At 51.3% G+C, this 15,572-nt stretch overlaps 1 protein-coding gene across 1 annotated transcript; it reads right to left on the bottom strand.

Annotated features, from left to right (window-relative positions):
- Positions 1-2,291, bottom strand: LOC119267032 (non-specific phospholipase C6-like). Its single transcript, XM_037548333.1, has 2 exons — positions 886-2,291; positions 1-489 (listed from the first exon to the last, which is right to left on the bottom strand). The coding sequence occupies exons 1-2, from the start codon at positions 2,177-2,179 to the stop codon at positions 188-190; spliced, it is 1,596 nt and encodes a 531-aa protein (XP_037404230.1). The 5' UTR covers positions 2,180-2,291; the 3' UTR covers positions 1-187.
- Between the last annotated feature and the right edge of the window lie 13,281 nt (positions 2,292-15,572).

Here is a 15,572-nt window from a genome sequence, read left to right as displayed (position 1 = left end):
TGATCCCCAGATGTGCACTCTACATTTTTGAGGTAAAAATGAGTATTACATTGGCAAAAGGGGCTATACAGTTAAGGTTCTTGCAGCTCCCTATTCGGTTATAACTGTGTTACATGGCATTTCATATATATACTAATATTTCACAACATTGTAGATGCTAGCCTTGCTAAGCCTTTGACTTATCTAATTAAGGACTTGAGGTGGTACTCTTACTTGTCAAAGATGACCTCATGGTAACAATTGCAGACTCATTTGCGCCTAACCGTCTGGCCTGCCTGCTTGCCTGCAGAAAACCTGTGATGGCTCGTCTCACATACGTGTCGGCCTGCTTCACGGTCATCTTTTTCTGCGTCTCCTGAGCGGAGCTCGTCAACATGTAGTCGCCGTTCAAGAAGCTTGCTAATTCGACGAGCTCACGCTGGAAATCCGAGAGAATTCCGTGGTCTTTCGCTGGTGTTGTTCTCTCAAATGGCACTTCTGGCAAAGTCTCTGTAAAGGATGAAAACAGAACAAAGTTTCTTCATTCATACTGTAAGCTTCAAATTAAGCAGAGAGCATCCAAATTAAGTGAATTGTGACTATAGTTCTGCCAAATTTTCCATTCTTCATTCATACTCTTAAGCTTCAAACTATGTAGAGAGCATCTGAATAAGTGGAATTGTGATGACTATGATTCTGCTGAAATGAATTCCCCATTGTGTTCATGTGAGAGATCCTCAGTAGTATTAAGTACAGAGGATCCAAATTAAGTGAAATGTGAACTAGTATGATTCTGCTAAATTAAGTGAGCTCTGACTATAATTCTTCTAAATTAAGTGAACTCTGACTATAAATCTGCCAAAATTTCCCCATCGTGTTCATGTGAGAGATCCTCCGTAGCAGTACCTGGGCAATCTGTCCTTGGTTGGTCAAGCTGGGTGAAGATGTGCTCAAATGTGCCTGCCCATTCATCCCTTTTGGTGAGGAAGTCGGATCTGAGGTTGAAGATCTTCTTGATGGTGGCCGGGATGGAGGAGTGCTCGTACTCGGATGTCGCCGTCGGTCCGTTCGGCGGCCGCCCCACCACCGTCCCCTTCTTGATCCACGGCGATACCATCATTGTGGGCACTCTGACCCCGAGCCGGTCGAACTTGAAGAAGAAGGGGACGGGGCCCCTGAGGCCGTCGGGGCTGGGCACGCCGGCGACGGGCGTGGCGACGTGGTCGTAGAAGCCGCCGTGCTCGTCGTAGGTGACGATGAGCAGGGTGTCGTTCCACTGCGGGCTGGCCCGCAGCGTCTCGTACACGTCCTTGACGAGCCTCTGCCCGTTGGCGACGTCGTGCGCCGGGTGGTCGTCGTCGGCGGGCGTGCCGGTGAGGTCGAAGTACCTGGGCTCGATGACGGACAGCGCCGGGAGCCGCCCCCTCCGGGCGTGGTCCCTGAATGCGGAGTCGTAGAAGTGGAAGCTCTGGGCGGCGGCGCGCACGGTGCGGAGGTTGCGGTAGAAGAGGGTGGTGGGGATGGTCTTGAAGTAGACGTTGAAGCGGCGGCCGTCGGCGGCGAGGGAGTCGAAGATGGTGTGCTGCGGGTAGCCGCGGAGGAGGTTCCACTTGTCGTGGGCGACGGCGCCGTGGGAGGTGGCGGAGTAGAGGAAGAGGCGGTTGGGCTGGGTCGGGCCCGGGAGGGAGGAGAACCAGCGGTCGAAGACGGCGAAGTCGGCGGCGAGCGCGGAGAAGGCCGGGAGGAGGGACGGGGTGAAGCCCCGCATGACGGCGGAGGAGAGCAGGGCGTTGACGGAGAGCGCGGAGCGGACGAAGCCCGACATGGTGGGGGGAGCCGGCTGGTCGGCGGCGCCGGCGGTGGAGTTGGGGCGGAAGCCGAAGACCTGGTCGAGCACGTCCTCGAAGGAGTGGCCGGGGTCGTCGGGGACGACGAGGGAGGCGTCGGCGGAGACGCAGACGGGCGGGAGGGAGGAGTTGGTGGGGTCGACGTTGCACTCGGCGCCGGTGAGGCCGTCGATGGGGAGGCCGAGCAGGCGGCGCATCCAGCCCAGCATGTGGTCGAAGGACCGGTTCTCCAGCGCCAGCACCACCACGTTCTTGATCGGGCTTGCTCCGCTAGGTGCGGCACTGGACGTGCCGGCGGAGAAGGCGAGAAGCAGGAGCAGCAGCAGCGCCCGCATTCCCATCGGCGGCGGCATTGCCGCGGCGGTGGCGGTGGCGGTGAGTGAATGAGGGAGTGGACGAGCGGAGCACGGAGAGCAAGGGAAGTTGGGCTGGCCTGGCTGCTTTCGGCGGTATTCGGTCCAATCCTCTACTCGAATATTTTAATATGTTGGGCCCATGTACTGTTGGGCCCTGCGTATTCCCGTGCTACATGTACAAGTGGCGTACGACCTCGCTGGAACTAAACATTGATGGAGGCGTGTCCAGATCAGGTAGAAGGGGTGCAGCAGCTGTGGTCTGTCGTGACAGGGCGGGAGCTTTTCTTGGAGCCTCAGCCAGAGTTTTTGAGGGTCTCACGGATCCGCCCTCGCTGGAAGCACAATCATGCAATGAAGCCCTTGCTTTGGTGATGGATCTCAACCTCAACTCTATATGCGTGGCCTCGGATTGTGCTGTTGTTATTTCCATGATAGGCTCAGATGTCCCCTGCCAGTTTGCCTCAGTTTTGAGTGAGATAAACCATAGGGCTAGCTTTTTTCCTACTATCCATTTTATTCATGAGAATAGGAAGCATAATTTCGAAGCGCACGCTCTTGCAAAAGCTGCGGCTTCTTTGTCTCCCGGGCGTCACCTGTGGCTTCTAAATACGCCCGACATCATCTGTATCCCTATGAACATCCAGATTTAATAAAGGTTACATATGCTCAAAAAAAAAGTGGCGTACGACCGTGTCAGTAAGTAGTCGGCCGTTCCTCTCGTGTGACAAAAAACCTTTCCGAAAATCATCTAAACTTTTCTCGAATACGCACGAACGTGCGCATCATATTTTATAGAAATGGGTGGATAGAGAAACCAAGTCCAACATACTTCCTCCGTTCTTAAATATTTGTCTTTTTAGAGATTTTAAATGGACCACCACATACGGATGTATATAGACATATTTTAGAGTATAGATTCACTCATTTTGTTTTGTATGTAATCACTTGTTGAAATCTCTAGAAAGATAAATATTTAAGAACGGAGGGAGTAGATGCCTACTCGGAGCCAAGCTCCCATGCAAGGGCGGATAGAGAAACCAAGGACATATTCAACCATGGAAGGTCGGGTATGCCCAAACCACATGCCAACTTGGGCATGCAGATTGTTTCCCATGCAACAGAGCAATTTCCCAATTTGCTTGGGCTTTACCGCACCATAAGAAACCTCGGATGATCTTGTTCATGGCATGAATGGTCTTCATCGAAAGAGCAAGCGCTAGCATTTGTATAGGGACCGAGCAAAGACCGAAAGGACGAGAATGAGCCTGCCGCTCTTTGGGAGAGTAGCTGCCTTCCACTTCGGTAAGCACTGCGTTAGGTGCTCCACCAGGCTGTGTAATTGTGCCGCAGAAGGCTTCTTCGGACATAGTGGCAACCCGAGATATCTACAAGGAAAGGTTCCAACCTCACACCCCAAGCGAAAATCATCTAAAGGAAACATCTTCCCTGAAAAATGTATCAAGCATCTTCTTCCTCCCTCAAAAAAGTAGCAAGCATTTTCTCCCCCTTCGTCCTTTTCGAAGCTGAAGGGTGCCATCTGTGGGGGTGTGGCACAGAAGCACTCTAGCATGACCCATTTCGTGCGACGAACACTTTTCTCCTTGTGACATTTTGTTTCTTTGTTTTTTCTTGTGTTTTTTATCTGCTCATCAAGTTTCTACATGGAGCATAGGTGTGCTTCAGTTGTGAAGTAGGTATGTGCTTCTTCGTCGGAAATTAGTAGGGGCACGTAAGTGCGGGGGCACTCACCTGCCAAGCCCCGCCGTCCGTTGGATTTGTATAACTGTCGGTGTCAAAACCGGTAGATCTCGGGTAGGGTGTCCCGAACTGTGCGTCTAAGGTCGATGGTAACAGGAGACAGGGAACACAATGTTTTACCCAGGTTCGGGCCCTCTCTATGGAGGTAATACCCTACGTCCTGCTTGATTGATCTTGATGAATATGAGTATTACAAGAGTTGATCTACCACGAGAGTAATGGCTAAACCCTAGAGGCCTAGTTTGTATGGTTATGATGATGAGTCTCTCCCTCTCCGGACTAAGTCCTCCGGTTTATATAGACACCGGGAGGATCTAGGGTTACACAAGGTCGGTTACAAAGAAAGGAAGCTACATATTCGGTCGCCAAGCTTGCCTTCCACACAAGGAGAGTCCTATCCGGACACAGGTGCAGTCTTCAGTCTTCGTATCTTCACAACCCATCACTCTGACCCATGGCTAACAGGCCGGACGCCCGAGGACCCCTTAGTCCAGGACTCCCTCAATAGCCCCTGAACCTGGCTTCAATGACAAGGTATCCGACGCGTAGGCCTGTCTTCAGCATTGCAAGGCGGGTTCCTCCTTCCGAACTCCAAAATAGTCTTCGGACGTATCGACGTGTCCGGACCTGTAACACACACCACACACACAACCGAGAAAGAATATAATATTCAAGGAGTCCAATCTGCTGACAACTTCTCGTAATATGACATCACATCTGTCCGGTCATAATTTAGAACCATTTTTCGTCTGCCACTCCATGTTTCGAGATGCGGTTGCCATTGGCACGTCTTGTCAAAGCAGAGATCGTGTCCCCTTATTACGGGGTTCTTATCAATACGGGCGTGGGTAACCCAACTGTGCCGTTTACACAGCCCTTGGGAATAGGCGAGTTTTAAGGCGGGTAGGAAGGCGCTTGACATTCGTGGCCTCTATAAAGGGATAAGGATTCGTCCTGCCTTCTCCTTCCTCTACCCCTCCATTCTTGAGCTCCAACGCCCAAGCTCTAGCTTCCCCCGTCGGAGAAAGCATTCCAACCATGTCCGGATCCGGAGCTGGTGGCAAGTGGATGGCCTCCTCTGTCAAGAAGAAAGACATCAAGGAGCTCCGAGAGGCCGGATACCTGGCCAAGGAGATTGTTCACTGTCTCCCGGCCGAGGGACAGACCGCCCCTACCCCAGAGCCCCATGAGAGGGTGGTGTTTCTCACACATTTCGTCCGCGGGCTGGGATTCCCTCTCCACCCATTTGTCCGTGGACTGATGTTTTACTACGGGCTGGACTTCCATGATCTAGCCCCCAACTTTATCCTCAACATCTAGGCATTTATAGTCGTTTGCGAGGCCTTTCTCCGTATCCCACCTCACTTCGGCCTATGGCTGAAGACCTTCAATGTAAAGCCGAAGGTGGTGAGAGGCCAACAAGCATAGTGCGGAGGCGCCATGGTGGGCAAGATGCCAAGCGTCACATGGCCCGAGGGCTCCTTTGTGGAGACGGTGAAGGGGTGGCAGTCGGGGTGGTTCTACATCACCGAGCCGCGCGACACCAACTGGGCGGCGGCCCTCGAATTTCGATCTGGAGCCCCGTTGCGGGTTACCTCCTGGCAAGAGAAGGGCCTAACCTGGGGTTCTTCAAACGAGCTAACTGGGCTCCAGACATGCGTCCAGAACATGATAACCAAGAAAATCAAACTTGTCAACGTGATCCAGGTTATGCTCATTCGCCAGATCCTTCCGTGCCAACGCCGGCCTTGCTATTTGCGGGAGTTCGATCCGGCCAAGCACCAGACGCTACTAGAGATCTTCGGCATGACACACGAAGACATCTGGAAAGTTCTCTTCAAGGCCGGCGAAACACCACCGCCTACGACCGAGGATCGCGGGCTCAGCTTAAAACGCCAGGCTAATTCGGTAAGTTCTTTCATGTTTTCAAGGTATAGCCTTTATCGACATATTTTGAGAAGGAGTCTAAGCCTTCCTATCAATTTTTTAGGCCTGTATCGACATAGCGGGGTAGATTAACTGTCCGGCTCCGCTGCCCGAAGACCAAGAAACCCTGCTTCGGACAAAGATGCTGTTTTCGGCGCCTTATGATGTGCCGGAGAAGAAGGCCAAGAAACGGCCAAGGGGGTCCAGAGTGGCCTTCGCTGAAAAGGCACTTCGGGCGTGACGTCCGAAGACAGGACTCGCTCTTCGGCCGCCAAAGATGACGATGAGGAGGAGGAAGAGAGCGACTCCCCCCTGGGGGGGGGGGAGGAAGAAAAGGGGGGCCTCCCCAAATTTGGAGGCAAAGGCGCCCAAGAGGGGGAAGGGCTCCCTTGCGGATAACTCCGCATGGGATGTCGATAGCAGTCCGGAGCGAATGCCCCGGACCAAGCCTCGGGCCGCCTCATAAGTACCAAAAACCTTATGGACGTCCAAATGCCTGGCCTTTCCATTTCGTAATATTAATATGTTTAAATTATGCCATCACAGTCCAGCCCGCGACAGCTCTCTGCGATCCTCGACAGAGGGTTCGCTAGATTCAAAGGAGATGGCCAGCGTGTCACCGCCGCCCGCTAACTCCCCCAAGGCCCAGGACGACGCGGAGGTGTTATCCCGAAGGACTTTCCCGGGCCGGGGAGAGGCTCAGGAGGCGCCAGAAGGTGCTGCCTCCGTCGCCGGACACCAGCGGGAGCCGATCCCCATGGAGATTGGTGGTGAGGAGGGCCGTGTTCAGTCCGGCCCTCAGCCAGACTCGATTTCGGAGACCGATGCAGATCCCGAATCCGGCACGCAACCTTCTTCGAAAAAAGGGGGTATGCATATTCCGTCGGTGACCCTTGTCCAACCCGGGGCACCGGATAATCTGCTGGAAGTGCTGCGAGACGCTTCCATTGTGGATGAGCATCGTGTCCTTATGGGCACGGTAATCAAGAAGGTTCAGTCCGCCAAAAGCGGACCGACCGAAGCCTGCGCTAGCCTTTTAACAGGCTTTGAGGTAAGTGATGTAATTGTAGAAAGGATATCACAATGTAGACAGTAGTCCCTGATGCTCTGTTCGGTGTTCGGAAAGAAAAAGCCGAACAGAGGATCAAAATAATTTTCGCAGGAGTCTAACATAAGATGTCTATGTGAATAAGTAGGCGTCGCTGCTGGCTGCTGCCGCTCATACTGCGAAGTTTTCCGGCCTGAAGAAGAGCCTGGGGCAGGCCGAAGAAGAGCTCGGCCTCATGAAGAAGCAACCGAAGGACAACCAAGGTATGCAGTGACCTGCGCGTGTATTTAGGAAGGATGAATGTTTTGTGCTGACTAAAGTGTCATGAATTTTATTAGGGGCCACGACCGAGGCGGCGGCCCTCAAGAAGGCGTTAGCCGAGGCCGAGGACAAAGTGGCCAAGGAGCGCGCCGCGCGCGAGAAACACGAGGCCCGGGTCAGCAAGGTCCAGCAAGAGCTCTAGGACACCGTCAAGAAGTACGAGTCCTTGGAGCGTGATTCTAAGACGCAAGCATCCAGACTTGCGAAGGCCCGCCAGAGCGCACAAGAGGCTCGAGCCGAAGCCCAGTGCGCCCTTCAGGAAATCCAGGCGGCCAAGAAGATCGCGGCGGGTAAGGCTTTCATTATGCAAAGCAAGTCTGTGAAGGAAACATTCCTTTTACTTACCCGAATTTGGAGCTCTCCAGGGGCGTTTGCGGATTTGCCGTGCAGCGTATCGGATGTTGCTGAGTTCTATCGGGCCGAAGAAGGGAGTTCTACAGAGAAGCTGATCTGGTCTCAATATCTTGGACCAGAACATCCGGTGCCCTTCAACGACCAGCTAAAACAGTTGGTCGAGCTGCATAAGGCAGCCGAGCTAGCCATGAGCTACTTCGGACTTGTGAAGCGGTTTGTTAGTGCCTGCCCACGGCTTGAGGTCATAAAGCGACCGGTCTGTATTGAAGGTGCCCGGATGGCCTTTGCCTGTGTCAAGATGCACTTGGCGAAGATGGATGCCAAGAAGCTGATGACCGAGGGGCCGCTTGAGGGCAAGGAGCACTGCCGTCCCGAGCTATATTTTGATGGTATCCTGGAGGGATCCCGCCTTGTGGCGGAGCAATGTGCGAAGGATGATATATTCCCATGAAAATATTCGTATTATCCTGTCTTGTAACATGAATCAATGATGTTATGTAATATAATGCTTGTTATGTTTTAATTTTTTCCTCCTATGCGGCCGTTTTGTATGAAATCTGAGGGTTGGCCAGTCGCCGGCTTCTGCCCCCACGTAGGTAGTACGGGGGTGTTCGGGATGGAATCTAAACAATTTTGATCCAATTATATGGTCCTTGAAGGAGTTGTTTAGCGCAACGAACCAGGCAACCAGACTATATGCGGCTTGAATGCCCTCACTTAGCCATAGGAGTTTTACAATAAAAACATGGGCGCAACCCCTAGTATCCGAACTAGAGTGCTATAAGCGTCTGATCGGGAAGTACTGATCCTTCGCATAATGCGGGAGAAATATCCAACGATTTGTAACCTCCAAACCGCTGACCGGCTCTCGCCTCATCATGACAGTCAGTTCTCGGCTTTCTCTACTGAGGTGCTCCTTTAGATAAACCAAGGCACAATCGCAGTAGTTCTCCCTCTACTACCTTAGCCGATATAGCGGAACATAAGGTAGCAAGCACAGGAGCCGGGCAACCCAACTATTGACCAAAGACATGATTCGAAGCCAATGCATATAACGCTAAATTCGGGGTGCCGAACTATACTTATAAAAAGTGTTCGGATTTTTGTTGCCGTAATGTGGGGTGCTATGAAGCCCCTGGCAAACATCGAACGTAGTAAAGTGTACGGGTGCTATCTGATAGGGTTATCCATAGGGGATCTGAAAAAGAGAGAGAAAACAGAAAAGGTACAAAGGTAAAAAGCTGGGGTCCTAAAGCTCCAGCCGCAAACTGTTCTCATTGTAATTTAATTAGTACGTCAAGGCGCATTGATACAGGTAGTGCGATAAGCAACAGGCTGTTTGACATGCCGAAACCAAGGGAGAGCTGCATGTGGGTCCTCAAAAATAGGTACATTTATCGTTAACGGAATCACCTAAAAAGTCCCCCATATGTCTGCGTTTCCCGCCGTCTTGGTGTGTTTATCCTTCAAGAGGACCGATGACTAGACCACCAGATGGGGCCTGTGGGATTGAGACCTGAAAATAAAACAAGTAAAAGTGAAAGTATGTGTGTATCCGATGTCGGTTGAGTCGTACTATGGGCCACAAGCTAGCTATGCCTCCGTCGATGCCCATGGGATTTTGAGTGAGTAGTTATGTATGCGCGGCACGAATGCCACCACTTTATCGGGACTGAGACGGAGACCGGATTGCTAGTCGAGCTCCTGACGAGCTGAGCTCTTTTGTTGCAGAGTAGTTCGGACCCTCTTAACGGTGTCCGTGGGCTCGGCAGCCGAATTAAGGTTCTGTACTTCTACTGCTAAGGCAGCTGTATGCTCTTTTGTATGGAGGGAGTGTTCCGTATTTCCGTTGACCGTTATGACGCCGCGTGGACCGGGCATCTTGAGCTTGAGATAAGCATAGTGTGATACTGCGTTGAATCGAGCAAATGCAATTCCTCCGAGCAGTGCGTGATAGCCGCTGCGGAAGGGGACGATATCGAAGATTAACTCCTCGCTTCGGAAGTTGTCCAGAGATCCAAAGACAACCTCTAGTGTGATTGAGCCCGTACAGCGGGCTTCTACACCTGGTATGACTCCTTTGAAGGTAGTCCTGGTGGGCTTGATCCGTGATGGGTTAATGCCAATTTTTCGCGATGTATCCTGATAGAGCAGATTGAGGCTGCTACCTCCGTCCATAAGGACGCGAGTCAGTTGGAACCCATCGATTATTGGGTCTAGGACCAGTGTGGCTGAGCCACCGTGATGGATACTGGTTGGATGATCCCGGCGATAAAAAATGATCGGGCATGATGACCATGGATTAAATTTTGGGGCGACTGGCTCTATCGCGTAGACGTCCCTGAGCGCACGCTTGCGCTCCCTCTTGGGGATGTGGGTAGCGTATATCATGTTCACCGTTTTGACCTGAGGGGGAAACTTCTTTTATCCCCCTGTGTTCGGTTGTTGGGGCTCTTCATCATCGTCCTCGCTTTGCGATCCCTTTTCCCTGTTCTCGGCGTTTAATTTGCCGGTCTGTTTAAAAGCCCAGCAATCTCTATTTGTATGATTGGGTGGTTTGTCCGGGGTGCCATGAATCTGGCACGGACGATCAAGTATGCGGTCCAAGCTGGATGGGCCTGAATTGTTCTTTTGGAACTGCTTCTTTCGCTGACCAGACTTAGAGCCACTGAATCCGGCATTGACCGCCGTGTCTTCGGTGTTATCACTGTTGTTTCGATGTTTGTATCTGTTGCGTCGAGACTTGTCTTTGTTATTTTTAACTTCAGGGGTGCCGGCGTCGCTTGCATTGTTTTTGCTACAGGCCAACCAACTGTCCTCGCCCTCACAAAAGCGGGTCATGAGTGCCGTGAGGGCCGCCATGGATTTTGGCTTTTCTTGGCCAAGGTGGCGAGCGAGCCATTCGTCACGGATGCTGTGTTTGAAGGCTGTTAGGGCTTCGACATCCGTACAATCGACGATTTGGTTCTTTTTAGTTAAGAACCTAGTCCAGAATTTCCTGACGGACTCTCCGGACTGTTGAACTATATGGCTTAAGTTATCAGCGTCCGGAGGCCGAACATATGTACCTTGGAAGTTATCGAGGAAGGCCTCTTCCAAGTCCTCCCAGCTGCCAATAGAATATGCAGGCAGACTGTTGAGCCAATGCTGATCTGGCCCCTTGAGTTTTAAAGGGAGGTATTTGATGGCATGGAGGTCATCACCGCGGGCCATATGAATGTGGAGAATTAAGTCTTTGATCCACACCGCGGGGTCTGTGGTTCCATCATATGATTCTATATTCACGGGTTTGAACCCCTCTGGGAATTCATGATCCATGACCTCATCAGTGAAGCAATGAGGGTGTGCGGTGCCTCTATATCGGGCTGTATTGCGACGTAGCTCTGATGGAGTCCGTCTGCGGTTTTCAGCCCGCACATGACTAAGTTTGTCACGTCCGAATAGGTGGCCGTCGTCGCGTGCCGAGGCACGTCCTCGAGATCTGTAGATTGATCTGGTATGTCCTGCTTTATTGTTCAGGTTTTGCCGGAGGTCATATGTATGGCCGTGGGCTAATTTACCCTTACCTGTGTGATGAGGCGGGGCAGACTGGAGTTCGGCGTGAGTTGCCGTTTTGGCCCGACCACGTGGTGGTCGGTCAGCCGCATTGTACGATGGTGGTATGTATTCCGGCGCCTCCTCGTCAAACTGAGGTAGCAATTTGCGCTTTGGGTAGCTCTTGGTTGGGCGCTTGAGGCCGTATTCTTCGGCTGCTAGGACATCGGTCCATTTATCATTGAGCAGATCTTGATTAGTTTAAAGCTGCTGCTGCTTATTTTTCAGGCTCCTTGCAGTGGCTATTAGCTGGCGCTTGAAGCGCTCCTGCTCAAGAGGTTCCTCAGGCACGATGAAATCGTCGGTGCCGAGGCTCACCTCATCCCCGGAGAGCGGAAGATAACTTCCGTCCTCTGAATCTTCGTGCGTGGCCTGTTTACCAGGGCTAACCTGCCCATCGTCCCGTTCATCTTGTTCATTAGCTGTTTCAACGGGGTCTTCGTTGTCTTCGGCACCTTCCAGAGTGTTATCTTCTCCTGTGTCGGTGCTGCTGTCTTTACTGCGGCATGACTTAGAACGGCGCCGCTGACGCCGGCGCTTGGATTGTATTTCGGAAGGTTTATCCTCAGCTGGATCTTCCTTGTCATCGCCGCTGTTCTCCTTTGGTGCATCCACCATGTATACATCATATGAGGAAGTGGCCGTCCAGCGTCCGGTGAACGACGTGTTCTGGGCCTCTTCTTCTCCTGCATCGTCGTCCATACCGTCGATGTCCTCGGAGTCGTAATCAAGTGTGTCGGTTAAATCCTCGACCGTAGCTATGAAGTGGGTGGCGGGTGGGGAGCAAAATTCTCCATCGTTAGCCCCTAGTTCGAACCGGATATAGTTCGGTTGTGAGTCATCTGCCAAGGACAGGTTCTTTAATGAGTTTAGCATGTCGCCCAAAGGCGAGTGCTGGAAGATGTCTGCGGCGCTGAATTCGAAAATCGATAAACGATCAAGTTCGGCGCCCGCGGGCTCACATGGTTTGGAACTTACGGCCAGAAACGAGTTCGGAGTTTCGGTGGCATAGGTATCGTGTGAGATCAAGTCTATGTGCGGCTCCAACGCCGTGGAATCTGTGGCCTCCGTGGCAGGGTTGAGCTTCCCGTCCTTGGATGGCGCAGTCTGCTCTGGATCTAAAGTCAGAGCAGTTATGCGAGCTGTCTCCTGGATGCGGTTCGATGACAGATTTAGGTCATGCCCCTCAGTGTGGCCAGGAGTGGTAAACGCGGTCTCGAATCCAGCGAAGATCAAGTCCCCATGGATGTCCGCAACGTAGTTCAAGCTCCCAAATCTGACCTGATGGCCGGGGGTGTAACTTTTGATCTGCTCCAGATGGCCAAGCGAGTTGGCCCGCAGAGCGAAGCCGCCGAACACGAAGATCTGTCCAGGGAGGAAAACTCCCCCTTGGGCAGAATCGTTGTAGATGGTGGAAGGAGCCATCGAACCTCTTGATGACAGCACAGTGGAACTCTCAATGAAAACACCAATGTCGATGTCAAAACCAGCAGATCTCGGGTAGGGGGTCCCGAACTGTGCGTCTAAGATCGATAGTAACAGGAGACAGGGGACACAATGTTTTACCCAGGTTTGGGCCCTCTCTATGGAGGTAATACCCTACGTCCTGCTTGATTGATCTTGATGAATATGAATATTACAAGAGTTGATCTACCACAAGATCGTAATGGCTAAACACTAGAGGTCTAGCTTGTATGGTTATGATGATGAGTCTCTCCCTCTCCGGACTCAGTCCTCCGGTTTATATAGACACCGGGGGAATTTAGGGTTACACAAGGTCGGTTACAAAGAAAGGAATCTATATATTCGGTCACCAAGCTTGCCTTCCATGCAAGGAGAGTCCTATCCGGATACGGGTGCAGCCTTCAGTCTTCATATCTTCACAGCCCATCAGTCCGGCCCATGGCTAACAGACCGGACTCCCGAGGACCCCTTAGTCCAGGACTTCCTCAATCACGATTCACAAAGTAGTTGAATCTCGCACAAGAGCATAGTAAAAAAGAAAATCCCTAAAGAACTTTAAATTTCAACGATAAAACTTATGTTTTTTTTTGCATAAATGCCAAGTTTCAATAAGTTCCAGAGATAAGTTTTAAGTAATTTTTTTGTTGGTCCTAGATATAAAATAATTAATTTTTATCGGTCGCTCGTACTAAGTTTTAACATTGAAACTTAACATATTTTTTTAGAAGTCGTCAAAATATATTAAAAATGATTCTTATTTCAAAGCGTCAGTCACAAAAAACACGAATATGAAAACGTAACTTATTTTTTTTAAAGATATAAAACTTTGAAAATCAAAAGCCAAAATAAAAAGACGGCACCAGGACCCGAGTGCCCCCGCACTTGCGTGCCGTAAATCCTCGCCCGATTCTTCGCGTGAAAGCACAACCGTGCTCCTTCAAAAGTGAAGCACACATGTGTGCTTCACAGGAGCACAAAGTTGGTACACTTTGCGAAACACATGCGTATTTCTTCTTGGGAGCACAATTCTGGTTCAATATGTAGGAACACAACTTAGTACACGTGTGTTTTCATGGTAGCACAGTGGTGCTTCAAAATGGGGGAGCACAAGTTAGTACAATTTTAAAATGTGGGTTAGTACAGTTTTGAAGCATGAGTTAGCCTGTGTTTGGTTGAGCTTATTTTTGTAACTTCGGCTTTCAAAAAGCTAGAAGCTAACCAAAGGGAAAATTTTGACATCAGCTTTTGTAAAACCTATAACTTGCACGTGGTGCAAATCTCACAGCCAGCCTACCTCAACTTCTCGAGATTCTTAACGAACCGTTCAGCCGCCCTCTAGAAATTGCATACTACTCCCTCCGTTCCTAAATACTTGTCTTTCTAGGCATTTCAATAAGTGACTACATACGAAGCAAAATGAGTGAGTCTACACTCTAAAATATGTCTACATACATCCTGATGTAGTAGTCATTTGAAATGTCTAGAAAGACAAATATTTAGGAACGGAGGGAGTACTATTTACCCACTTTTGCCACTCCCAAGCAAAAAACGATGGGATGAATAGAAGACCATGAGCAAACCCACTAGCCAATCACCTCCAAACGAATAGAGCAACCACTGCTCCCGACCCCGACGGCTAGGGTTCCTAGCAGCTGCTGCTTGTGGCCCTCAAGCGCCGTGTGCCTAGCCGACCCTCCGCCTCCATTCCCCGTGCCAGTCCAGCCTCTGCTCCCCCGTCGAGTTGCTCGTCCCGGCAGACAGCGAGGCCCTCCCGCGAGCAGACGCTCCCGCCCAACTGTCCAACCACGGACGCTGATGACCGGCGCAATGCCGACGAGCAGAGCTAAAACATGAGGTAGTCAGCACTGCTCCCTCCCTCCTTCTCTATCCCCCACCCCTCCTTGTTCTTGTTGTACAAAGTAGTAGGATCTTGTGTTTGTTTAAAGAAATCATGGAGTTGTTTTGGGATGAATACTTGTTGTACAAGAGTATATGTTGACAATATGATGAGGAGAGCTAGGTGGATGGCAAACTCCTCCTCGTCCTCACACGGGACGAGGTCTCAGTCGATGGATCCGAAGTTGCTGGACTCGGATCCACTGCCTGTCATGCCGGAGAAGGCCGAAGATCATCGGAGATGAGCTGCGGTTGGATCGAAGTGAAGCGGAGCGGACCAAAAGTGAAGTGGACTAGCAAGCAGCTAGCGTTTCGTGCGAAGAGAGAGAGAGAGAGAGAGAGAGAGAGAGAGAGAGAGAGAGAGAGAGAGTATTTGTGGGGTCGGAGTGGCCAGTTTGGTCCGGATCCAACATTTCAGACTCGCTCGGGCCTTTATCCGCCTCAGATATGTGCTGAGTTTGAGGGATGCTGGAGAGTCCGGACATGTATAATGATTTTCCGAGGGGTGTAATTGAGTTGCGTTTTTGTGACCGATGAGTAAGGGCAGTTTGAAGGATGGGGCTGTAGATGCTCTCAATCCAACCACATTGCCGCCTAGCTAGAAAGCTCGCCTTCGGACCGCCGTATGAGCCCACAGTTTGGTGCGCAGGAAGACGACGGAGACCAGCCACGAACCAAATGTCCCAGCCGGCAGCTCGATCGCTCACGGGAGGTCGTCCGGTAGCGTACATGCATGCATGTGCTGGCCAAACTGCGATCACACAATTATCAAGCACTGCATATATGAATTAGCTAGCTAGTGGTACGTAGATCGCTTAGTGTGGCCGCCGGCATGTCGTGTCGACGATCCAATCCCACGTGACGAGCTCGATCGGTCAGACGTCCGGAACGATCGAATCCGACGAGCTGAGCTGAGAAGAAGAGATCCATTGGGCCTAGATCAAGTGCAGATACACATGTGACTGTAGACCAGCTTCACCCTGGAGAGATAAGATCCGCCCACGATCCAAGATAATTGTGCAAACAAAA

This window comes from Triticum dicoccoides, chromosome 3A (assembly GCF_002162155.2).
Source record: "Triticum dicoccoides isolate Atlit2015 ecotype Zavitan chromosome 3A, WEW_v2.0, whole genome shotgun sequence".
Classification (NCBI taxonomy): domain Eukaryota; kingdom Viridiplantae; phylum Streptophyta; class Magnoliopsida; order Poales; family Poaceae; genus Triticum; species Triticum dicoccoides.
Note: the sequence above shows the minus strand (reverse complement) of the source record. Positions and strands in the feature narration are given on the sequence as shown.